The sequence below is a fragment of the Carassius carassius genome, chromosome 18 (assembly GCF_963082965.1).
Source record: "Carassius carassius chromosome 18, fCarCar2.1, whole genome shotgun sequence".
NCBI classification, from domain to species: domain Eukaryota; kingdom Metazoa; phylum Chordata; class Actinopteri; order Cypriniformes; family Cyprinidae; genus Carassius; species Carassius carassius.
The window spans coordinates 30,679,921-30,706,204 of record NC_081772.1 but is presented as its reverse complement, the minus strand read 5'-3'; the positions used below and the strand labels follow the sequence as shown (position 1 = coordinate 30,706,204).

General features: G+C 41.1%; 1 protein-coding gene across 1 annotated transcript in view; it reads right to left on the bottom strand.

The window, feature by feature from the left end:
* The window catches only part of cdk19 (cyclin dependent kinase 19), a 92,270-nt gene that overhangs the window by 46,362 nt on the left and 19,624 nt on the right, over nucleotides 1–26,284 (bottom strand). The window contains exons 5-11 of the mRNA XM_059499190.1: nucleotides 20,600–20,657; nucleotides 17,079–17,210; nucleotides 16,855–16,998; nucleotides 8,291–8,360; nucleotides 8,008–8,080; nucleotides 7,415–7,512; nucleotides 6,675–6,753 (exon numbers count right to left, since the gene is read on the bottom strand). Coding sequence (XP_059355173.1) covers nucleotides 6,675–6,753; nucleotides 7,415–7,512; nucleotides 8,008–8,080; nucleotides 8,291–8,360; nucleotides 16,855–16,998; nucleotides 17,079–17,210; nucleotides 20,600–20,657 — 654 coding nt within the window. The remainder of the gene's footprint in view (nucleotides 1–6,674; nucleotides 6,754–7,414; nucleotides 7,513–8,007; nucleotides 8,081–8,290; nucleotides 8,361–16,854; nucleotides 16,999–17,078; nucleotides 17,211–20,599; nucleotides 20,658–26,284) is intronic.

The following is a 26,284-nucleotide window of genomic DNA, read 5'->3' as shown; positions in this document are numbered from 1 at the left end:
AGGTCTTTGCAATAATGGATGCAAGGCTCATTCCTTCAAATACACTTACAGCCATCTTGAAATTGTGCTTCACAGAAAAGCAGCAGTTGCATGGTGTGGCCAAAGCCACTAAATGTTAAAGTAAATATTGGCTCACTCCAGCATTGCAGACAGGAGATGGTTATTTGATGGTGTGTGTGTTTGTTTATTTGCATTTGTTTGCCTTTTGCCTGGATACATTTCATCCTACAGTGCCCAAGTGAACAGCTTAACAACACTGCTATCTGAGCTGTTGCTCTGCTGCTCCCTCTTTCCTACACCTACACTCTGCTTCCTTCTTAGTTCCAATGGAATGAGTAACATTAGGATTATCATTAGAGACGATAAGAAAACAGTAATTTTAACAGATGCATTTATCAAGTAGTTTGCAGTACTCTTTACAGGGACAATCTCCCTGGAGCACCAAAGTGCATTGCTCAAGGTCACAATGTCCACTGCAGTGTTCAGACCTACAACTTTCCTAAAGTGAGCATTAAAACTACTTATATTTACAATAACCCACTGTATTAATAAACCCATCTGTAAGTCACTTTGGATAAAAGCGTCTGCTAAATGAATAAATGTAAATGTAAATGTATTAACTAATCACCTATGGCAGGCAGCAGACAGGCAACAAAATGCTGATTTTTTTCACATGTGACTCAAATGAGTTCAGTGGTTGGTAGGTATTATTTAGACCATTTTAAAGCGGAATAAATAAGCTTTCCAGTGATGTATGATATGTTAGTATAGAACAATATTTGTCCGAGATACAACTACTCTATTTGACAATCTGGGATCTGAGGGTGCAAAAAAATCAAAATATTGAGGAAATCGCCTTTGAAGTTGTCCAACTGAAGTTCTTAACAATGCATATTATTAATCAAAAATTATGTTTTTATATATTTACAGTAGGAAATTTGCTAAATATCTTTATCTATATCTTTACTTAACGTCTTAATGATTTTTGGCATAAAACAAAAATCATTAATTTTAAACATACAATGTTTTTTTGGCTATTGCTACAAATATACCTCAGCAACTTAAAGGAACACTTCCCTTTTTTTTATTAAGCTAATTTTCCAACTCCCCTAGAGTTAAACATTTGAGTTTTACAGTTTTAGAATCCATTCGGCCAATATCCTGGTCTGGCTGTAGCACTGTAGCTCCACAGTCACAGTGTCTGGTTTGTGTTCCCTGGGTATCCACTAGATGTCTTCCTTCCCCACGGTGTCTGTCACTTCATGAACCACATTCCCCATGTTCTCTGTCTAATCATTGCACTCAGCTGTCACTGGTCATTAATCATTGCACTCAGTCAATTCCCCATTAGCGTTTGTCATCTCCCTGTGTATTTATACCCTGTCTGTCTTAGTAGGTGTCACAGAGTCCTTGTTGAAGTTTTCCCGTCAAAGTCTAGTCGTGTTCTTGCTCTTGTGTCGTGTCTGTTTATGTTGGATTGCTTTTTGGTTTTGACCCCTGCATGGACTGTTTATGATTGGATTACCCCTAATAAAAGACGTACTTGCAATTGGATCTCTCACCGTGCTTTCCTGTATCCCGGTCGTGACAAGTATAGATAATTGAATCTGTTAAGACCAATAGCATCTTGCTCAAAAATGTCGATATTTTTTCATTTATTTTTTTTAAACTTGACTCTTCTGTATTTACATTGTGTACTAATACCGATGGAAAATGAAAATTCTAGGCCAATATGGCTAGGAACTATACTCTCATTCCGCCGTAATAACCAAGGAATCAGAACTTTAAATTTTCCGTCGGTCTTAGTACACAATGTAACTAAAGTAAGCAAAATTAGACAAACTACAAAAAAAAAAAAACAATCACTGCAAAATCTATTTACGGTTGAAAGCAGAACTGTAGGTGCATTAAAGGCATGAAATTATATTGAAGCCTGCACAGCTCTCCGTCAAACTCTCCCTCAAAACTTGGACTATTGTAAACTTGACATACCATAATTCCTCAAATAAAAGCTGGGGCCTTTATTTACCTGAACTGCAGACAGAAACAGGCTTTTATTTGAGGCAGGCCTTTTTTTCTAATTCCATCTGTTTGATAAGTAAGATAGCGTTCCAGTGGACAGAGATAATAACATTAGCACAGAATCAGTTCAGAATCAATCACCAAAATAATCAGTTCGGTTCAGACGCTCTGTGTGTCGGTCTGCTTCACGCTGAATCACATGTGCAGTATCATCAGCTCCTTGGTTCTTGAATCGGACGCGTCCGACAGAAACGGTTCTCGGTTCAGTGTACTGGTGATCCGAAAACCGATTCTTGACTCAAGAGCAGGGCTTGAAAACGAAAAAAAAATTCAATCGGAATTCAATTCGAGCAGAATCGATATTTTAACGTTTCTGTTCTGTGTTCCTCTGATATTATTACCGTTCCGAAACCGGTTCGGGTAGAAGAAATACCGGTTAATAACGTTATTTTTTTAAAAAACAATATTATTTGCCTAAAAATAATAATATAATAATAATAAAGTATAGCGTTTTCTTTACTCAAAAAAAAGGAAAAAATAGAGATCTAACGCTTAGTCACAGCCAATAGGCTACAGCATCATCATCTCTAGATTTTGGCCAAATGTAAGCTACTTAAAAGAAAAAAAAAAAACATTATAAGATTGCGTTTTTGAGAGTAAAAAAAAAAAAAAAAAAAGTTGCGGCTCACGTCGCATTTTATTAGCCCTATTACTTCCGAAATAATAAAGGCTAAAATGCCTGTAGTCTAAAGAAAAATGTTCTAAAACAATGTACAAACAGTTATTAGTTTAGGCTATAAAAACATCAATCCAAAAACTAATTAATCTAAGGTGAAGCTGATGCCTACCTCTCCCTTTCGGCACAAATCTTAATATTTCCATGTTCCCGACGTATCTGGATGCTATAATGTTATTTAATATAAAGAATATAGAATAATAGTAAATGTATAATAAGTAACGCTGTATATGCGTCCGAAAGTTGGACTCCAAATTTCATTCTAAGAATTATTTTGAGGTTAATATAGCAAATGAAAACTGTTCAGCTTCCGGGAAATTTGAGAAGCTCCGCTAGGCTATTTTAGTTCCCCTCACTCCACAACAAATCATTTCAGTTAACAGTATTTAGAAAAGAACAAGAATTAAAAATATAAGAAGCTATAGCAATATTAACGACAAACTAAAACTAATTAATTAAGGCTAAAACAAAACTGAAACCAGCGGGTCTCTCATTCGGCACAAAATCAAAGTTTCCATGTTTGCGATGTATTTGAATGACAAATGACAAAATAGCCTAGTTTTTATTATAGCCTAATGTTTGAAAATATTTTGTGTCTGCATTATGTCTATTTCTGAATGAAATAATAGTTTTTTCTCTCTAAAAAATGTATAGGCTATACAAGTTTTCTCTCTCTTTCTCTCTCTCTCTCTCTCTCTCTCTCTCTCTATATATATATGTGTAGCGTATTTTAACAATGCAGCAAACCTTTTTAAATATTTTGATAATTTACTGAAAATAAATAAATGACTTTTTAAACCGTTTAACTGATTATTAATCGGTCAGAATTAGCTGATACAGTTTGCTGCATTCATGCACTCAGAAACCGGTGACTGTGAACGAATCAGCAGAGCTTGTACGAGCTTTTGTCATCGCTGAATCTTTCTCAGACGTTTCCAAATGTCGAAATTGGTTAGCGCATCTATCTGTGCTTGATGATGTCCAATGCCCCCAGCGAGCGGAGCTTCTCAAAGTTGGGAATAATCAAAGGAGCGCTGCAGTCCTCAGTTGGACAGGAAAGGCTAAGCATGCTGGCGCTTGAGTGTCGAATGCACATACACCAAAAAAAAGGCCCTTTTTGCGCTGTGTCATCAGGCCTAATTTGGTCTTAATCCGGCCCTGAAGGCGGTTCATTGTCATTGAGACTTGCCTATGATGAGTTCACAGCTGAGCGGACATTTCACTCGCTCTCTTCAGCTTCACATGGAATTTGTGATTGGTTGACAGCAAATTTCAAATATTAAATGGAACGATAAAATAACGTTATTAACCGGTTATCGGCCATTTAAAGGAGTCATACCCTCGTATTACCTTGGATACCTACTGCTGTATTATAGTCTTTCAGGCCCTTCTAAAAAAGAAAATTGGAAAAAAAACAAACACAGAGCTCCTCAGACCCTTATCTCTGTAGGCATTATTGTCTCGCGAGATCTGATGCGATATTTGGGCTGTCGTGGACGGTCATTATAATAATGCAAATGAGGGGCACGTTGATTGGTTGCAGGAAGGAGAAACTGACATCATGGTGCAAGTTGTGAATGAACGCGACCGGCTTCCCGGCCAGCGCCGTTTAGGGCTTAAATCAAACTTCATTCATGCACACATATGAAACACGCTTGCATATATACTAAGTACTAGTCACACATACATGTATATGAACTATCTACGCACATAAAGTTACTCATATGAGACGTGAGCACAGCACACACACACAAATATAAGACGTGAGCACACACACACACACAAACTAGACGGCGCCTCATATATAAGCGTTAGGCAATAAATAAACAATAACCGAATTCATGATGATCACAGTCATTTGTTTTTTGCAAAGTACGTTAGCAGCCATTCCCCATACCTCGAAGCTAATACTCCCGCCAGAGTTGTGCCTGGACGCGTTCATTGAACGATAGTTCATGAACTCGTTCATATTTTGGGCGAACATGAACTGAACGTACCGCATTACTGCCTGATGAACGTTACTGTGTGAAGTCGTTCATTCTGGTGTCTGTGAACGCCACGCTCTCTCAATTTAACTTCGTTCAGTAGGATGCCAGATTTCTATAAAGCCTTCCAGGCGAAAACCCACCTAAAACCCACCGTAAACCGGCCTTAATATGTAGCAGAAAAAACACCCAATCTGGCAACGCCAGACTCTCTTGTTCAAACTAGTTCATCAAAATGAACAAATCTTTTTTCGAGTCATTTCGTTCATTTAAGGCGCTTTAAATGTTACTATTAACTGGAAGATTCCCCGAACACATCAACCTACGCAATCTTGATCATATTCTGAATTAAGAAATCATTATAATGCAGTCAAAAGTCCATTTTTGCAGTCCGTTTACAGGGAACATAAATAATTACTTCACCTCCAGTCTTTCGTTTATTTGTCTAGTGACAGACGCAATAGCATACAATAGCTGCATTAGAAGTTATGCTGTTTGTTACACACAGTAGAGCAATAAAAACACAGTCTTACCGTTTCAATTGCAGACAATTTTGTTGGAATGGCGCTTTTCCCGAGCTTCGAGGCCAACTTCGCCTGATATAGCCCCAAATTTGTGAAGGATTTCGGCGTACAATGTTTAGCACAAACACGTAACGATAAGCCAGTGGAAGGGTTGAAGGAACCGCGTCATTAAAAATGAATTTAATCCACTGGTCTCTGATAGCTAGGTCCGTTCTTGGTAGAGAAAACACATTTACATGTTGATTCTGGCAGTCAACCACAGAGCAACTCACGTGTGCACTACTCCAGCATCTTTCGCGACTGAATATGAGGGGGAGAGGGGAAGGGGCGAGCTTCATGCTGCGGTGTCCATATATGGTATATCCTGCCCCGTCTTGACGTCAAGACGGGGAAGAAATCAAAATCTCGTATTTGAGTGCGCGTGCACGTGGGCTATTTTACAAACCCTGAGGTAAACAAACGCTTCACTTTTAAATATCAGCTTCCCGGCCAGTGTATAATCGGCAATCATAACATACATTGATTCTCGTGGAAAAGTGAAAATTGTGGGTCATGACTCCTTTAAAATTTTCGATTCTGTTCGGAACTATACAATTTGATTTTGTTTCTGTTTCTGGTTCTGTTCCTGAAAATTTCCAAAATTTCGTTCGTTTCCGGCAGTGGGCGTGTACGTTCGTTATCTGGCTCTGCTGCACAAATTTCCCCCCGGCCTTTATTTAAGACCGGTCTTTATTTGTCCGTGTTGACCACGCCCCCGGCCACTATAAGAGGCCTGGCGTTTATTTGACTACCGGTTTTTATTTGAGGAATTACGGTACGTCTGTGATTGGCTACAATGATCATTGCTTCACGCTCTTCAACAAGCACTTACACAGATACACATGGGAGCATCTGAAAGCTGTGTCTATCAGAGGATCGGTCTATGAGCAGATATATTAAAAGGTATTCGGGGTGGTTCACAGGTTCGCACCTAGGCTGAACTGAACTCTGATGTCAAGTCTACTTCTCATTTGTTTCTTGTCATTGCTCTGATGCTTAAGGCATAACTTGAACAAACAATGTAGGCAGGATACTGTGACGAGTGGGGCGGGACCGAGAGCTGTGGGAACGGGTCACCGGTCTCGGGTCCCACGGAGGAGATCCGGAAGGATAAAGGAGGAGTTACGACAGTGAAGGACAAGAGAGTACCAGGACTGGATTTTATTTTGTGTTTTGGTTTTTGTTTGTGCGTGGCAGTCATCTGCGAGGGGCTGTCGCGCTGTTTTGTGTTTATTTAATTATTAAAGTTTTATTTAAATGTCCGCCGGAAAAAATTATCTGATTTCATTCTTTGCAAAATTACGGTGTGAAAAGTCAGTGCTAAAGACCACATCTGAAAAAAACTAATTCTAAATCAGCCATTGTTACCTTCTCTGTTTTCTCCTCTGGTTCATCCTCACTTAGAAACTCTCGTTTGGGGTAGGGAATCTGACATCCTGCAAATACACTAAAAGCACCACACATGCACACAAAGAAAACATTAAAGCAGTTTTTATAGGAACTACAATTGTTTCACATACAATAACAGGTGAACGACTATGGTTCATGTTTTAGCTGCTATAAAAGCTGTCCGAAAGAGGAAAAACAGGAAATATTTGTGGTATGCTACAGAATGAAAAGCAAGCAGACACCTTCTTCTAATTAAAGGGTTTGGCTAAGTTCCAGTGAAGTCCAATCTAATTGCAATGTCCCAGAATGACAATGGTACTTTTTTCTCTTACAGCATGAAAGTGCACAAAGTGACATCCATAAAAATGATCCAATGAGTCTGGTATAAAACTCTAAATCAAAGCTCAGACTTAAACCCTGCTGAATATGAATTAGATGAACACTGAATGAAAGTCAGACCCCATCACCCAGAGCCTATGCCTGAGCTTACTGATGATGTTGAATTAGAGCAACTTCCCAAAGCCTTGTCTCAACAGTGAGCTGCCATTTGAGAGGATCAACTCCCTATTAATGCTAAATGTTGAACAAGCACATATGGGTCTGGGGTTTGGGTGTCCACATACTTTTGATTGTTAAGATTTCTCCTCTGAGATTACTCGGCATGAATCTAAATGTGTGTGTGTGTGTGTGTGTGTGTGTGTGTGTGGAATGAGTCTTACTCAGATGTAGGTAAGGGGTCCTCCAGGAAATATGGGTCCTGCAGTGACTGCTCAGAAGTGATTCTTTTGGTGGGGTCCATAGTCAGCAATTTCTGGAGCTAGATTAGTTTATATTAATTACTGTGGGAAAGATGTGCAAATTCACATAATAGAGTTGGTGGGCTATACTGAGTGATTTGTTGGCTAGTTGGTGTTCAGGAAGCCACGATCAGGCAACGGATGTATGGACACGCATCCGTTTCAATAGTTTAACAAACAGATTGATGAAATAACTATTTTAAAAAACTTTAAATGTTTTTTTTTGTTTTGTTTTTTTTATTATGTAAGAAACACTCCAAAACAGTGCAGGAAAACAACAAGCGTATATATCTTCAAGTAATCCAAGAATGACTCTTCTTGGATTTTTGAAATATTTGGAAGCAGAAAGTCTAAAATTGAAATTTCCTACTGCAATACTGGAGCAAATGATTTAAATAAGTAATCATCTTAAAACTAATGTTTTTGTGAAGCATATGTGTCTGCACAGTACTGTATCCCTTTTACTGTATATAAGTCAAATTGATTGCATATACACGCATGTACAATAGACTTACCAATAGAAACACTTTGCTGTCTGGTTTGACTTTATGTTTCTCCATATATTTGATAAGACTGCTGTTGGCATATCTGTAAAACACATTTTTAAAAATCATTATAAACATATGCACATTTAAATCTCTACACAAAATATAATACCGTGTTCAAACAGTACAGAGCTGTCACACTAGAAAACACTCACATGAAAAAATATAAACCATGACATAAAAGCAACATTCATTTTGTTTTTGCTGTTGAGAATACATTTGGTGTTACTCTGGAACAGAGCCCCACACTCACGTGGTTCTTCTGAAATCTTTCTGTAGGGTCGGATATTCTGGCATTTTCCGGATATCTTCCCAGTCTTTATCTAGGAATTACACATAAACATGATATAATAGTGCACAGTGACATTTTAACAAGGCTACGAGTCCAAATAAGGACTAATAATAGCACATGGACTCAATTGTCAGGTGTCTCTAACTACTATGTACTTACATTGAAAATTATGCATTTGATTAAATTCTTATGCATTTAATAAGCTCTTTATTATAGTCTTGAATGTACATGTATTTATTATAGTAATTACAATAATGGGTTTATAATTAGGTACTACCCCTTAATCAACCACTAAACCTAACCTTAACTCATGTAGATCCCTTATATTACCCAGAAATGTCTAAGTTTCTGCGTAATACTGTATGTACAACTTATAGCATGTACTATAAAATAAAGTGCAGCCATTGCATCTGTAATTACACTGTTGACCCTACTCTAACCAGTACCCTACCTGGATCCCAACCTGGATCAAATGAGAGTATTCTTAATTTTAAATTCAAGTGCGTAATGGTGCGAGAATACACCTTGACCTAACTTACTTCTAAGCATTAATCATACAGAAAAAAAGTTAATAGGATAACATAAAAAGAATAGTGACTATAAGGCATGTATCATTCAGAACAAATCAACGGAGAGACGCACATTTATTTATACATATTCATAATTCTGTTCAGCTGAAAATATAGGATTTTGTTTGATATGTTTCCACAATTTTTCATGAAAACTACTTTTATATGATACATTTATTTTTAGAAATTCTTAACTTATATTTTAAAAAACAGAATAGGGGCCATTTTTACGGATCACTCGGGAAGCTGAGGAGTAACAGAAGAAGATGTTTATTTAAAGACACAAGCAGAGGAGCAGGTAGTGAGGAGTGAATGGGAGTTTGGATCCATGCAGGTAAGGCTGTGACTTCTTGGAGGGATCGGTGAACCACACACACGCACTTCGGGAAACTGGGTCCTTCGGAGATAATCCTTGGAGAGTGAGTAGAAGAGGAGTTAGTCCTAATAGTAAGCATACAGGAATGATCTTGTCGCGAACGTGACCGGACGAAGACTGAGTGCGTGTGTGTGGCTTTTATGGTGCAGCGCTGATGAGTGGGTGATGAGGAACAGGTGGTGGTGATCTAGTATTCAGGTAAGGGTGTGCACTGTGATTGTGTGGAGGTGGAACCTGGCGTGTTTGTAACAGTACCCCCCTCCCAACGGCCCGCTCCTGAGGGCCGGGGACCCCGACGACGTGGTGGGCGTCCTCTTCGCCTGGGAGCTGGTCGATTGGGGTGAATGGAATGGAAGGTATCCAGTAAGGTGGGATCCAAGATGTCGTTGCGTGGGACCCAGGAGCGTTCCTCTGCCAGATGGTAGGTGGCGAGGACTCTTGGACATGGCGCAGCTGGTACATCCACTCACGTACCTTCTGACATCCGAGGCCATGTTGGGCCACCAGAAGCGTTCCCGTAGCAACGAGAGGGTTTCATTGACCCCCGGGTGACTAGTGCCAAGTGATGTATGCGTGGAGTGGATAAGTGGAGTGCGCCCTGTCCTGGGGATGTACAAGTGTCCTGGTGGGCAACCCGGCGGGGTGTCATTAGGAGGTACGGCAGGAGGAAGAGTATCAGCTGACCAGGTGATAGGAGCGACTATGATGTCGTCCTCGAGGATGGGTTCTGGATTTTCTGATTTTTCCTCGAGAGCGTAACATCTGGACAGAGCATCGGCCTTTATGTTCTTTACCCCTGGGCGGTAAGAGATGGTAAATTGGAAGCGGGTGAAGAATAACGCCCAGCGGGCCTGTCTGGGGTTGAGTCTCTTGGCTGCTCTAAGGTATTCCAGGTTCTTGTGGTCAGTGAGAACTTGAAATGGGTGTTTGGCTCCCTCTAGCCAATGTCTCCATTCCTCCAGGGCAAGTTTGATGGCTAGCAATTCCCGATTCCCGATGTCATTATTTACCTCCGCCGGGTTGAGTTTCCTGGAGAAGAAGGCACATGGATGGAGGCGACTGGGAGTCCCCTGCTGCTGGGAAAGGACCGCTCCCACTCCGGTGGTCGAGGCGTCCACTTCCACCACAAACGGTCGATCGGGGTCCGGATGTACTAGGAGTGGGGCGGTCGTGAAGGCTTGCTTGAGGGCTTGGAAGGCTTCAGTGGCGGTAGGAGTCCAGGAGAGAGATTTGGGTTTCTGGCGGAGAAGGTTGGTAAGAGGGCTGGTGATTGTACTGAAATTATGAATGAATCATCTATAGAAATTGGCAAAGCCAAGGAATCGTTGCAGCTCCTTGATAGTGGTAGGAATGGATCAGTCCCTGACTGCGCTCACCTTCCCCTCGTCCATCCGCATGCCACTGCGGTCGATGGTGTACCCAAGGAACTGCACTGAGGGCTGATGGAAAGAACACTTCTCGGCTTTAAGATAGAGCTGGTAGTCCCTCAGGCGTTGCAGGACCTCCGCAACGTGGCGCTGATGTTCTGCCAGGCTCCAGGAGTAAATCAGGATATCGTCTATGTAAACTAGGACGGACTTGTGGAGGAAATCCCGGAGCACCGCATGAATGAAATCCTGGAATACGGAGGGGGCGTTAACAAGCCCATACGGTATGACGCAGTACTCATAGTGGCCAGTAGGGGTGATGAAGGCGGTCTTCCACTCGTCCCCCTCACGTATCCGGATGAGGTTATATGCGCTGCGGAGGTCCAACTTGGTGAACACAGTGGCACCACGGAGATGTTCCAGGGCCGCTGGGACGAGGGGAAGTGGGTACCGGAATTTTAGAGTTATTTTGTTTAGTGCTCTGTAATCGATGCATGGTCGCAAACCTCCATACTTTTTTTACCCCCGAAGAAGAAGCTGGAAGCAGCAGGGGAGGTAGATGGGTGAATGTATCCTTGTGCCAGCGCCTCCTTGATGTAATCCTCCATGGCCTTCTCCTCGGGAACAGATAGAGGGTATATCCGTCCCTTTGGCAGTGGTTCACCCGGCAGCAGATCAATAGCACAGTCCCACGGCCGGTGTGGAGCAGCTTGGAGGCCCGCTTAGGGCAGAAGACATTGCTGAAGGGGGCGTAGCACTGGTGAATGGTGATGGATTGGTTCTCGACAGGGCTCTCGATAGAGGTGGAGTAGACTGGTAGTGGTTCGGGGGGATGTTCAACTGGAATAGGGCAATCGGAGATGCATGACTGAAAACAAGCCTCACACATCTCTCCTGTCTTCCAGGAGATAACAGGGTTTTGCTGCTCCAACCATGGGCGCACTAGGATGACGTCAGCAGTGGAATCCTCCAGAACCAGCAGATGGATTTCGTCATGGTGCAGGAGTCCAGTTTGGAGGGAGATGGGACCCACACAGTGATGTATGTATTTCTTGCTCAACGGCTTGCCGGTGATTGTGTGGACCTGGTAAGCGGCCGGCGTGGCCAAAGTAGGGAGCTTGAGCTGACGGCAGAGGGCGCCGGAGATGAAGTTGCCGGCTGACCCAGAATCGAGGAGGGCGGAAACTGGAAGAGATACATCCGCGGCAGTAAGTGTCACAACAGTGTTGAGTGGTTTCATTTGGTATCGTGAAGAGAGAATGGCAATCACCATGGGACGAGGAGGACGGACGGGGCACACAGCTATGGTATGCCCCGGAGCTGCACAGTAAAGGCATAGATTCTGGGCAAGCCATCTTTGACGCTCCGCCATAGTGAGGCGGTAGGAGTCAACCATCATGGGTTCGCTGGCTGGTTCTGGGGAGCTGACGTTCTCTGGTCGGCAGAGTGGAGTGGAGGAATGCGCCTGGCCCTGGTGCTCTTCTAAGCACGACTGCATACGAGTGGCGAAGCGGATGGACAGCTGGATGAATTGCTCGAGGCCGATGGTAACCTCGTATGCAGCGAGATGCAACCGCACTCGGGGTTCCAGTCCTTGATGGTAGGTCGTTAGCAAAGCCTGTTCGTTCCATCCACTGGAGGCTGCCAGAGTTCTGAACTGCAAGGCATATTCATTGACAGACATTTTCCCTTGTTTTAAATTGTACAGCTTCTCACCTATCGAAGAATCCCAGGCAGGTCTGCCGAAAACTTCTCGAAAATGGTCGATGTAGCTAGAATAAGACTGGATAACTGGGTTATTTTGAGTCCAGAGTGAATCTGCCCACAGTAGTGCTTTGCCTTGCAATTGGGAAATGATAAAGGCTACCTTAGAGTGGTCCGTTGGATATAAGTGCGGTTGCATCTCCAGGACCAGTGAACACTCAAGCAGGAAACCGCTGCATTCCTCCGCCGAGCCAGAGTAGGGCGCCGGCCTGGCCATGGGACTGGCGTGCACGGCAGGTGAAGGAGTGATGACAGGATCGGCGGAAGTGCTCGCTGGTGGTGGAGATGCTGGGGCTGACATGAGTGTTCGACGGAGTGCATCTTCCAGATCTTGAAAGGGGTTTGTGAGGCTCATGCTTGTGCCTGTCGGTGCTGGTCCGGTCATCTGTTACGGATCACTCGGGAATCTGAGGAGTAACAGATGAAGATGTTTATTTAAAGACACAAGCAGAGGAGCAGGTAGTGAGGAGTGAATGGGAGTTTGGATCCGTGCAGGTAAGGCTGTGACTTCTTGGAGGGATCGGTGAACCACACACAAGCACTTTGGGAAACTGGGTCCTTCGGAGATAATCCTTGGAGAGAGAGTAGAAGAGGAGTTAGTCCTAATAGTAAGCATACAGGAATGATCTTGTCGCGAACGTGACCGGACGAAGACTGAGTGCGTGTGTGTGGCTTTTATGGTGCAGCGCTGATGAGTGGGTGATGAGGAACAGGTGGTGGTGATCTAGTATTCAGGTGAGGGTGTGCGCTGTGATTGTGAGGAGGTGGAACCTGGCGTGTTTGTAACAGCCATAGTCTGAACACACAAACATATTTCCAAACCCTATTTGTTTTCTTTTACATTTACATTAGATTTAGACATTTTGCAGACGCTTTTATTCAAAGCAACTTCCAAATATATATATAAAACATCCAGTATGCGGCAGTCCTGTGGGCAAAAAAATGCCTTGTTGATGCTAGAGGTCAGAGGAGAATGGGCCGACTGATTCAAGCTGATAGAAGAGCAACTTTGACTGAAATAACCACTCGTTACAACCGAGGTATGCAGAAAAGCATTTGTGAAGCCACAACACACACAACCTTGAGGCGGATGGGCTACAACAACAGAAGACCCCACCGGGTACCACTCATCTCCACTACAAATAGGAAAAAGAGGCTACTATTTGCACGAGCTCACCAAAATTGGACAGTTGAAGACTGGAAAAATGTTGCCTGGTCTGATGAGTCTCAATTTCTGTTGAGACATTCAGATGGTAGAGGATTCGTGGGATTTCCCCGTTTCTGGTCAATGTATCCCTGCCTCTGCTTAATAATTTTTTTCCTGGTGGGGATAAATTTATCCCCCCCTCAAAGTGATCAGTGCTACTACACTAGTGGCAAGACTGATCACAAAACTTATCACGGATCCGTGGTTTGATTAAAGTCAATTTTATTTTAAAATGCGCTACTTTGCCTGGCTCTGATATAGCTGCCGCGCAGCCTCTCTGTATTCACCACTCTGCAGAATTGCTCAATGTCCCGCCCATGGCGCTAACTGATTGGTTACACCTCACGAGTAATAGCCTATCAACACTTGAAGCCGGTCCGCTGGGCAGTGGAGTTGCCAACTTGGCGACTTTGTCGTTAGATTTAGCGACTTTTTTTTTTTTTTTTTTAAAGCATCTAGCGACAGATCTAGCGACTTTTTGGACAATCATTATTTAGTCTCTGAGACTCTCTGGTGCTGCCGCACGAGCGCGAGGTCTCTCTTTCCCAGCGCGAGCCTCTCTGTCTGCATCTGTTCTGTTCAGCGAGCGCAGAGAGGAACAGCACTTTCAGTAAAAAAAAAATATATATTCTGTTGCTTCTAACTCTATTTTACAAGCAAGTATAGCTGACATCAGTCACAGCACAACCACTGACTTTATCATATGTGTATTTGATTTCATTAGACAATGTCGTGAATAGGATTTTAGTGCAGATTAATGTTTGATAGCTGGTGATGTAGGCTAGTCTTAATGGACTTAATGGCTTAATTCCATTGTCTGACAACAGAAACATTAAAATATAGTAGTTTTATTGAGAATTTGGCTGAATTAAAATGCAGTATGTGAGCATAGGGAGGCAATACAATACGACACACTTACGTCATAAATATGCTAATTAGTGCATAAAGTCATCTAGTGACATTTAGCGACTTTTCAGTCTGGGTTTAGCTACTTTCCACTGAAAGAAGTTGGCAGCACTGCAGTGGAGATGTGTGTCAAAACCATGGTCGAAACAAAGGAAGGCAGTATATTCATCATATTACTGAAGCGGGAATAAACATCACAATCTGATTATCTGTTTCTATGATGACAAGCAGAGTTAGTGTCCCAGTCACACCAATGAGAATGGCCAAAGTTACACATACGGTGTTTCACTCAATTGAGGCTAAAGCAAAGGTTTTTTGATTACTCACTCACTCTTGAGCGTCTGCCGCGAGTGATTTTAATGTTAAGTCAATGTAAAGGTCCGAATTGACTAGCACAGATAATGCATCTGTCTTTTCTATCATTTCACTGATTTAATTCTTGCGTGTTTTTTCATTGTGCATGATCACAGTTCATATGTGTGGGGAAAGATAAGCTATTAGAGTAAAAATATTGCATTAGGCTGCTTCATGAGTTAATAAGAAAAAAGGTTTTACAATTCCTGCAAATGCAGTGATGAAGTTCATGTTCTCATGATTTATTTTTATGAATTAAAATGTTTAAAAACATCCCCCCCTCTGTTTTTTGCACCCTATATATATATATATATATATATATATATATATATATATATATATATATATTCAAGAAAAACAAGAGAAAAAAAACAGGCCAGATAAAATAATGGCCAGATTAGTACCAGTGCAAAACCCTCTCTTGTCAGGATTTACAAAAGATAAACAGTGACAAATTAGACATGAAAAGGCACATGTTTGTGCTAGTCACTTTACTGGTTTATAAGCCATTATTTACCGCCACCCAAAAAGCAGGTCTTAAAGGTTTAGTTCACCCAAAAATGAAAATTAGGCCATAAATTACTCACCCTCAAGTCATCCTTGGTGTATATTACTTTCTTCTTTCAGACAAATCCAGTCAGAGTTATAATCAAAATTGTCTTTGATCTTTCAAGCTGTTTAATGTCACTCAGCGGGTGTTGCAGTGCTTCAGTCCAAAAGAAGTTTTTTAAAAAGCGGCCATCCATTAAAAAAAAAAAAGTGTCTCACACGGCTCCGGGGTGTGAAAAAAGGCCTCCTGTTGCGAATAGATGTGTTGTTTTGTTTTGATCTCTCCCCTGTATTTCTCCGTTTGTCACTTCTGAGTGGCGCATGCGCAACGCTGACCTTCATACGTCAAACGCCCGGAACTGCTTCCGTGTACAACAGTGAGCACAAGCTATATTAAAATTATTATTACTTGTTAAATATTGGTATTTTTCTTACAAAAATGCATCGATTTGCTACAGAAGGGCTTTGTTCAACCCCTGGAACCAAGTGAGACAATTTTTATTAAGGATATTTAACTTATTTTGGACTGATGCACTGCAACACCCCCTGAGTGGCATTAAACAGCTTAAAAGATCAAAGACAATTTTTATATATAACTTGAGGGTGAGTAATTTATGGCCTAATTTTAATTTTTGGGTGAACTAGTAGATTACACACACACCTGATTATCATTGGTTCTGCTTGTTTGTGAGCTTACACTAAATTGCGCAGCTCTTGTTAGATTGTGTTGATCATTGTGGAAATTATTTGTGTCTGTATTCTTTAATTTGCTCATTGTCAGTAGATCAGCCATAGATCTTTACTCTCCCATCGGTGCATTTACGGGATTGCACTTTCCCAGCACCTTTGGATGGACAGAAAGCAGTCTTTCTGCCCATAGAAAGAGTCAGAGTCTATATATACTGCCTGCTACTTTTCTTGTGTGTTCAACTGCTGCACCATTATTGTGGTATAATCATACCACACTCAGATAAACCCCCAAAATAATATTATTTATTCAACAAATCAATCACTTTTTTTTTAACGACTTCACATTATGTAACGAGTAATGTGTTAAAGTTAAAAAAGCGACTCAAAACAATAACAATAATATATGCCGTTAATATATCAAACTTGCAACTCAAATACGTGTGGGAAGTGAACCCAAACAAGGACAGAACAATTCAGGCTTAGAAGAAAGTGAAAAACTGTTAGAATATTTAAACTTAAGGGAAATGCAAGAGGCAAGTCCTCCAAGTACAGCACTAACAGAAAAAGAAATGTAGAACTTTAAATAGTTTGTTTCTATTCTAAAGAAAAATAAATCTCAGGTCTTCCTGTGATGTAAAAATGTTTCTATTTAATTAAAATAGAATTCAAATGAATTCATGAGAGTAGAATACTGTACTGAATACAGAGTACAGGTGGCCATATGATAAGTTGAGGTCAGTCACCTGCTGGGAAGCCCATGACACTGAATATGCGATCTAACTGGTCGTGATGGAAAGGATTGCTGGTCTTTATGTCCTCTTGACGGCAATGAAAGATTGGTTCTGATGTCAACAGCTCTGCAAAGATACAGCCTATTGCCCAAATATCTAAAAAGTAAAAGAATATTTAGTACAGATAACAAAGAATGCAGACAGACAGCCTGAAATGCACATATCACATAACTTACCGATTGCTTTGGTGTAATGTCTCGCCCCGAGCAGTAGTTCGGGTGCTCGGTACCAGAATGTGACAACCACTGGGTCCAGATCAGCCAAAGGCTTCAGTGGAGAGTTAAACAGTCGGGCAAAACCCATATCAGCTAAGACACACAAACATATAAACCCATCAATACTCCACTCTGATAACAGTGACTTACTTGTTTTTAGATCATTTCAGCTTTAGGTGATCTATAATTTATTTTAGTTTAATTAATTTTTATAAAGTTTTTCATGAACATAGGAAGAGAAGACTTTCTACTAGTAATGAATAGTCATTGGTATGCATTTTAATCAATATGAAACACTGGTGAGTTTTAGAGGTCATGAAGTGACAATGTGGCATCATAATTGTAAAAATAATTGTATTATTGAAATAGTATTTTAATAACAAAAGTATTTAATATTTGTGTTATACCATCAGTACGTGAATTCATCAAATGAGAGTTGCACACTTGTAGCATATAATGTCTCAAACACTGTTTTTCGCTTTCAAGTGACAAGTTTCGCGCTCTCCCTTCTGCACCGAGATATTTGGTTCAAAAGTGATTTGTGCATCTGTAGAGGTAGTGGGCGTGACTGTTTAGAGATTAGAAAATTTCAGCCAATCAGAAGAGCTACTTTGGGTCGTTGTTGAGTAGCTGGAGGCTTGGGAACTGTAGCCGGTAGATATACGCCCCAAGCAGTTTTACTCCCTGTATATTAGGCTATAGGAGGCTGTATATTAGTATATGAGCCTAGTCATATATCAGAACAGCAGACCATTTCTATACGTATGATAGCAGCAGACCTTCTTGAATGATACGAATTGAGGTATGTTAAATAATCTGCTAAAGTTATTGTTGTTGATTGTATTGTAATGATGCAACATTTATTATTTATAAACGATTGATGTGATATCAATTCAAAAGATGGGTCAATTTATTTCGAGAGGCAAAAGTACTTAATGGAGTCAGATGTTCTGTCTGACTCAAACTTAGCTAACCACGTGTAGGTTAAGCTGCCCCTAGTCCTCTCTTTAAACTCTCTGTCTCACTCACTTTTAAAATTAATTCAATTCTTTATTTTTATCTTGTTATTTGTCTTTAGCTTGCATGGCATGGCTTCTTCTGGTAAGACCCTGTTTACTCCTTACGTGTAAACATACTCCACATGGTTTCTGGAGCAACATTAGAGTGGATTATCACAAATGTGTTATTTTTTTTGACAGTCTATGATGTGAACACACAAAATACACATTTATAATAGTATGTATGTATGTATGTATGTATGCAAATCTCAAAGTCTCTATTAAAAAGAGTTGAACTGCACACTCACTCAAGTATTTTGTCAAATAATACATACATACGTCATGCATGATAAAACCCACATTAAAAGCTTTGGTCCCATATGGTTTAAATGTATATTTTGGTTTGAGTTGTTTCTTATAAATAAGATGATCTAATTCTCTAATGTATATCTTAATATACAGTTTCCTTAAAATAGCTTACTGATCTGGACAAATGTATGTACAGTACACTTAATGTTTGTTTTATCATACTCTGTCTTTAGTTCTTTAATTTGTATCTCAAAAATCAAATACATGGAAATGTTTTTAATGTAATTTTCAATTTTCTCTGCACAGTCCATCATCAATGGACAAAAAAAAAAAAATCAAGTGGCTTGACACTTTTTCCAAGTGTTCCATCAAGAAAGTGCCTGTGCCGTTGTTCATTGAAGATAAGGAGCGAATTGATGTTATCTACACTCACATGACTTCAATTCTGGACGGCACACCTACACACACCCACAGTGACCAGATCAGATTCATTATGGATGTCCTTTTTCCAGAGGTAGGTCTTGTGTGTTAGTTGTGCTCTGCATGGTGTCATATTAAAATTGTTTTTAATGTCAAATAGTTTATCCATAATGTTAGACCACTGCTCTAAAATAATAGTTTTGTGCTTAATATAGAAAAGGCACTTTTGATTTTTTTGTGAAAAAAAAAAAAAACAAGTCATGGTGTTAATAAATATTTTTTTGTGAACAACAATATTGTCTCTTTCTTTTAAAAGACCCGTGGAATTTTAGAAAAGGGTTAAATTGTGTTTGTCTTCATGAAATGCTATGCAGGACATGTTTTGTAGCTGTATGACTACCAAATGTGAATTGTACAGCAAATATTTCATTTAGGATCCATATGATTACACAGTACTGTATGTCTAATGGCCTGAATATGGTTAATATCTAAATGTAACTTAATATAAATTCACAACATCATATATCAGTCAGTCTCCTGTATATAAAAACAGTTTATAAATAAATATAAATAATACATTTTACAGTAGGTCATAGGTCTGCAGCCTCCCCCTACTGGACGCATGAGGAACAACAGGGGAGTAAAACAGCTTGGGGCATATATCTACCGGCTCCAGGTCTGCAGCCTCCCCCCATTCAGCAACGACCCAAAGTAGCTCTTCTGATTGGCTGAAATTCTCTAATCTCTAAACAGTCCAGCCCACTACCTCTACAGATGCACAAATCACTTTTGAACCAAATATCTCGGTGCAAAAGGGAGAGCGCGAAACTTGTCACTTGAAAGCGAAAAACAGTTTTAGAGATTCATCACAGCAGATTCAAGCAGCTGTAATTATGTACTTTGTGTTTGTGTTAGAAAAATATACAAGACATTTCTGAGAAAATATTATACAAGTGTGCAACTCTCATTGGATGAATTCACGTACTGATTTGCGGATGTGCAAAATTTCTCCACGACTTCACATTTCTTGATGCGGGTGTGTAAATACGTTTTGCACCATATTCACTGCAGCAACTCTATCAAAAATGTGAGCGTACGAGTTTCTTAATTTTTGATTTGTAGATTAGGATTTGTGCATCTGCAATGAAGAATTTGAGAAGGTGAAACTGTTGTGTTGTGTTTGTGGGAGAGAAAAAAAAAGTCTACAGGTTTGCAACTCTTAAAACATTTCTCTCTGTGACTTCAAATTTACTGATACACATGTGTGGCTTTTCTCTACAACTACAAATCGCACTGTCACAGGTGTACAGTCGTTTTGACTCAAAAATACCTTCATATATAACCCATGAGAAATTAAATAATTAGTTGTTCTGCTTACGTGAAGTGGCTCCAATACTCAAGTGAGTCAAGATAACATTGAAAGCCACAGTGTAACCAAACACAATAACAAATTCCACAGGCTGGTAAAAATAGTGCCCACAGCCCTCACAACCCCCGATAGTCCTCACCCAGAATAGTGTCTCATGTAAGACAATGGCTTCACATTTGCTCAGACTGACCCTACAGCCACATAAGCTCTCTAAACCTTGGCATTATCACCTAAAATACAATCAGTTGACCATTAAATGGTTCAGCAGAATTACTCAAAATCTGATTTTCTTCCCTAATAATTTGCAACTTCAATAAAATACATTTTCCACTGAGGAAATCTTGATAATTCTATTGCAATCCACTGTAGTTAGTATGATATTTTACCAATTTTGACTCTTCCTCGTTCTGGGCCTTCCCCCATGACCAGGATATTGGCAGGTTTCTGAAACACAGAGACCACAAATTATATTGTAATGAAGGTTCAGAGGCATGCAGCATCATTTGCAGCTTTAATAACGTTATAACAGAATCAAACAGGCAGCAATCAATCACCATCATCAGTAACAAAAGAGACAACCTTGAAGAGCAAACTGTAACAGAGTGAGGGTCGAGGCAAGGAGCAGACAGGGAATAGTGAATAGAATCCAACAGTATGGTCACAAGGGCAGGCAGCAAAGAAACACACAATGTCAAACCATCCAGGGTCATACACAAGAGGTCAAACTAACAGGAAGAAATGCTCAGAAAAGTAGCTGGGACAATACAACACTTTGCAATGGTTAAGAGTCCGGAAGCAGTTTAAATAGGGGAGCTAAGGGGAAACACCTGTGCTAGCAATCAATCCCAGGCACGGGGATTATAGGAAATTAATTCCATGAACGTTAGTACTCAGGAGAGGATTCCCTCCAGTGGCAATCGGAGAGAGCCACAGAGGCCTGATTTGTAACAGAGCCCCCTCCCTGAGAGCGGGTCCAGAAGCAAAGAGGTATTCAACACCAAGGTCTTCCACGGGAGCGAGGAACTGGTTTGTGAGGGTGAGCTCTATGGAATTCAACTGTGTGTGAAGGATACAAGATATCCTGAGATCTTTCCTCGGAGCCATACCCCTCCCAGTCAATGAGGTAATGTAATAACCTGTCCCGGAGTCGGGAATCCAGGATTTTCTGCAGCTGGTACGCCTCCTCGCTGTCCACAGTGATGGGAGTGGCACTCTCATTCACTGCCTCCTCCTGGTCCCTCTCCTCTCGGACCACTGGCGGGCTTAAGCAGAAACACATGAAAAGTGGGTGAGATACGATAATTAGGTTGGAGTGCCAAACATGAGCAGTATTCCAAGTTTCCTCACTTCTCTGAAACCAGTCGTTAATGGCAGGGAGTTCTGAGGGTTGCCCGGACCAGGGAAACTGGGGTGGTAGGAATCCAAGTACACACTGAAATGATGCAAGGCCGGTGGATGATCTGCAGAGAGTTCCTGGTTAAATCACTTTACTGGTCCAATCGACTGTGGGTGATAACCAGAGGTAAGACTTTATGATCTTGAGGTTTAAGACTTTACTGATCTTGAGGTTTCTAAAGAATGCAGATCACAACCGGGAAGTGGACTGAGGACCACGGTCTGAGACAATGTCCTCAGGGAGTCCATAAAAGCAGAAGACCTGTTCCATGAGTACCTCTGCTGTTTCGAAAAATGTGGGGAGTTTACTCACAGGTATTAGGTGACATGCCATGGAGAAACAATTGATTACCTTCAGAATGGTAGTGTAGTTCCTTGAGTTGGGGAGGTCTATGACAAAGTCTATGGCTATGTGAGACCATGGTCATTGGGGAACTGGAAGTGGCTGAAGTAGGCCCTGGGCACTGGTGAGATGATTTGGAGATGTTACAAATGGTACACTAACGAATGAAAACAATGGTATCTGATTTAAGAGTGGACCACAAAGAATTTGTTGGAAAGGAGCTGAATAGTGGCTGTTATAACTGGATGCTCGGCACTGGGAGAGTTATGGACCATTGCATCACATGTTGATGGATACTGAGCAGAACATAGTTGCATTCAGGAGGACATTCTGGCAGAGAGATCTCACTGAGAGATCTTTAGGGAAGTCGTGGCCTAATGGTTAGAGAGTCGGTCTCCCAATCGAAAGGTTGTGAGTTCGAGTCCCGGGCTGGCAGGAATTGTGGGTGGGGGGAGTGCATGTACAGTTCTCTCTCCACCTTCAATACCACGACTTAGGTGCCCTTGAGCAAGGCATCGAACCCCCAACTGCTCCCTGGGCGCTGCAGCATAAATGGCTGCCCACTGCTCCGGGTGTGTGTTCACTGCTCTGTGTGTGTGCATTTTGGATGGGTTAAATGCAGAGCACAAATTCTGAGTATGGGTCACCATACTTGGCTGAAAGTCACTTCACTTTTCACTGATCTGTGCCTCTGTGATGACATTCATGATATCCCAGTGGATAGGAGCGAGAATGAGGAATTATGGGTTCATTGGAAGGTGGAATCAGAGAACATTCAAACTGCCTAGCGAGAGCGTCTGCCTTGACATGATTTGAGCCTGGATGGTAGGTTAGTTTGAAATTGAAATAAGTTAAAAACAGAGACCATCTTGCCTGTCGTGGGTTGAGTCATTTGGCTGATTTGAGTTATTCAAGGTAGCGGTGAACCATTAGAACAACAAAGGGAAGTTTGGCCCCCTCCAACCAGTGACACCATTTTTGGTGCCTTTATGGCATGGCATGCCTTCATGGCTAGAAGTTCCTGAACTTCCACATTAAAATTTTGCTCTGCAGAGTTGAGTTTATGAGAATAGAAGGAACAAGGGTAGAGTTTGAGAGGATTACCTTGTCGCTGAGCGAGTATTGGACCAATCCATGGTGAATGCCATGGTAGCAGACAAAGACCAGAGCAGACGATGTCTGTTTCCTTTTATCATGGAGGTGAGAGGGGATGCAATGATGCTGTAGTCACTAATGAACTGTCTGTAGAAATTTGCAAAGCCCAAAAAGCATTGTAGTTCCTTTATGGTTATGGGTTGAGGCCAGTTGAGCACAGACTGTACCTTTTTATCAACCATTGCTACCCCATCTGCACTGATAATGTAACCAAGGAAGAATGTTACTGTCTGGTGGAACTCACATTTCTCAGTCTTGGCGTATAGCTGATTATCAGACAGTCTCTGAAGTACTGCCCGTACATGTTGCACATGGGAGTCCAGGGTATCCAAATAAATTAAGATATATTTTATGTAGACAATGATCCATAGGTTAAGCATGTCACGGAACACATCATTAATGAAGGCCTGGAAGACTGAAGGACTGTTGACCAATCCGAATGGCATAAAAAGATATTCATAGTGCCCGGAAGTTGTTGAGAAGGCAGTTTTCCATGCTAATTAGGTTGTAGGCACTTCGAAGTTCGAGCTTGGTGAAGTATTTAGCAGTGCAAAGTTGTTCTAGAGCTGCAGGAACTGGAGGCAGGAGAAGACTGTGGTAATCAATGCATGGTCGGAGGCCTTAATCTTTTTTCTTTATGAAGAAGAAGCCCGCTGAGGCTGGTGAGGTGGGTGGTCTAATTAACCCTTTAGATGAACCTCCTCTATGTATGTCTTCATTGCTTCAGATTCTGGTTTGTGAGGGAAAATTCTACCTCTAGATGGGGTTGCTCCTGGAATCATGTCGATGGCACAGTCACTGGATCAGTGTGGAGGAAGTTGTGAGGCTTTTGTCTGACTGAAAGATTCGGTAAGGTTGTTATATTCAGGGGGTAATCCCGGCACAGGTGAGTTCACTATAGATTGGACTGCTCATGAATAAGGATGAGATCGAGTGGTAAGTAGACAGTTAGGTTGGCAGGAATCAGACCACTGAACAATTTGTCTGGTTGTCCATGAAATCCGAGGATTGTGGCTCTCTAGCAAGGGCAGACCCAGGATGATGGGATTTTGGGGAGATACGATGGCGAATGGTTTCAGTATGAAATATGCCAGTTTGAAGACACAGATCCTTGGTGATGAATTTGACTTGTCCTGAGCCCAAAAGACGTCCATCTAAGGCTGCCACTGCCACAGGTGATTCACATGGAAGAAGAGGAAGATTATGAGTATTGGCAAACTTTATGTCGATAAATTTTCCTGCTGCACCAGAGTTCCACTGGGGGCGATCGCCATGAGTGCAAAATGAATGGGAGTCGATGGGGCTAGACGGCTAAATTTGTCCTTTTCACCTGATTGCTGTTGAGAAATCTCAGATCTGATTGTAGGTTTTGCAAGTTCAACATGGGTTATAGGTCGAAAGTTGAATGAACGAGTACTTATGTCCTTTCGATTTCTTACAGGTTGAGTTGTTGTTGCCCATAACACGCTAGCATTCTGCTAATGAATGTGAATGTGTATGACGTAATTGACATATTAAAAAACTTTTTAAAGCAAATAAGTGACTCTAAAAAATCAAACACCCAGCAATGTGTAATTTCTTTGTATCTCTTTTCGAATACAACATTCAAATTACTAGACAAAAAATTATATCTTTAGAAAAGTGGATTTTAAAGGGGTATACCACCATTGACCTCCATTCATTCTGCACTCGTCCTGAGAGTGCCCTCATATAGAATCAGAGTGGAACTGCAACCAGTTCAGAAGCCGGAAGTGTAGTGAGAGTGAAACTTCTCGCCATATTAGACATTCTCTGGCGAAAACAAAACCATTGAACGAGTTTCACTGCCTCTTTAACCTGAGCCTGCATGACAGCAACCAAGGGGGACACAATCACAATTATTGCCTTGCCAGACTTTGGCCTCCCCAGTTTCTCGCTCATGATCAGTAACAGTTGATAAATGAAACTTTTCCCCAAAAAAAGATAAAGGTATTCAGAGAATTTAACTCTGTAAATGGGGTGGAGAAGTTGGCAGCTCTCACAAACACTGCAGCATGATTGAGGGCTACATTACTCCACCCCGCTCACAGACAGCACCGCGCTCGGAGAGACAGCTGTCCTGGAGCTGCCCAGAACGGTGAATGACATTTGTTCGGAAGCATGGTTTGATGCAGACAATAGCCAGGTTTCCATCCAGCTTATTTGCATTTAGGGATGTCAATATTCGATAATTTCCATGATCGATTGCCGTTTAAATTAACAATCAATTAATAACCTTAATTCTGCAAAATGTGTCAGCAGTATTATTATTATGTGCAAAAGCCACTTGGAAATTAAATTAAAGGTGTTTTAGTCTGAATAAAATGCTAGTAGCAGGACTGTAAAATGAATAGATGTGATTATGATCATTTGATAAAATGAAGAGAGCGCGCCATACGTTAGAGATCATGTTACTTTGTTGACTGTTTCCCGTCAAGGAGACCGCTGAATGCGCCTCTTTAAATGGTTTCGTGGTGCTCGTTTTTGTATTTTAAAATGCAATTGCAATGTTTTTAATGACACTATAGTATTAAAAATAAAATGATCCCAAACGTCACTGTGGCTCTTGTGGCTGTGCTGCACAGGAAGTGAACCGCTTTTTTCACATCAAACATTTTATGCAAGTATTATGACCAGTACTTTATTTGATCCAGTTCTGCAAAATGTTTGATTTAGAATTTTTGCGTTCCGCTAGGCCTATTTGTTTTTTTTTTTTAAATCTGGCATTTACAGTGCATTAGATCGTGACAGTGCATGCGTGCTTGCTTAAGAGGACGAGCGAGCGCGGGTTCGGCCAGATGTATTTGGATGTTATTGCTCACGTCTCGTTCTGCACATATCAAAATGTTTCCACATTCGCAATGTATCTGAATGTTAAAGTATAATATTTTAAATTTTTTTAATGTAAACTAGACGGAAAAGATCATCCTCTTCACATGAGCAAACACGTCCTTGGCATAACAGCAGAGTGGACCGGTGTACTACGGTCTATGTAAACTGACCAGTGTAACCTTTTAAATGTTTGGTTGACTGTACTTTATTTTAATAAAGAACAGACTGCGATGTAAGTTTGATATTAGAATGCACTTTAGATGTTCTGTGTCATTTATACCAAACACAAATGTTGTTTGTTGCTAGTGTGTTTGCAGCACTACTATTT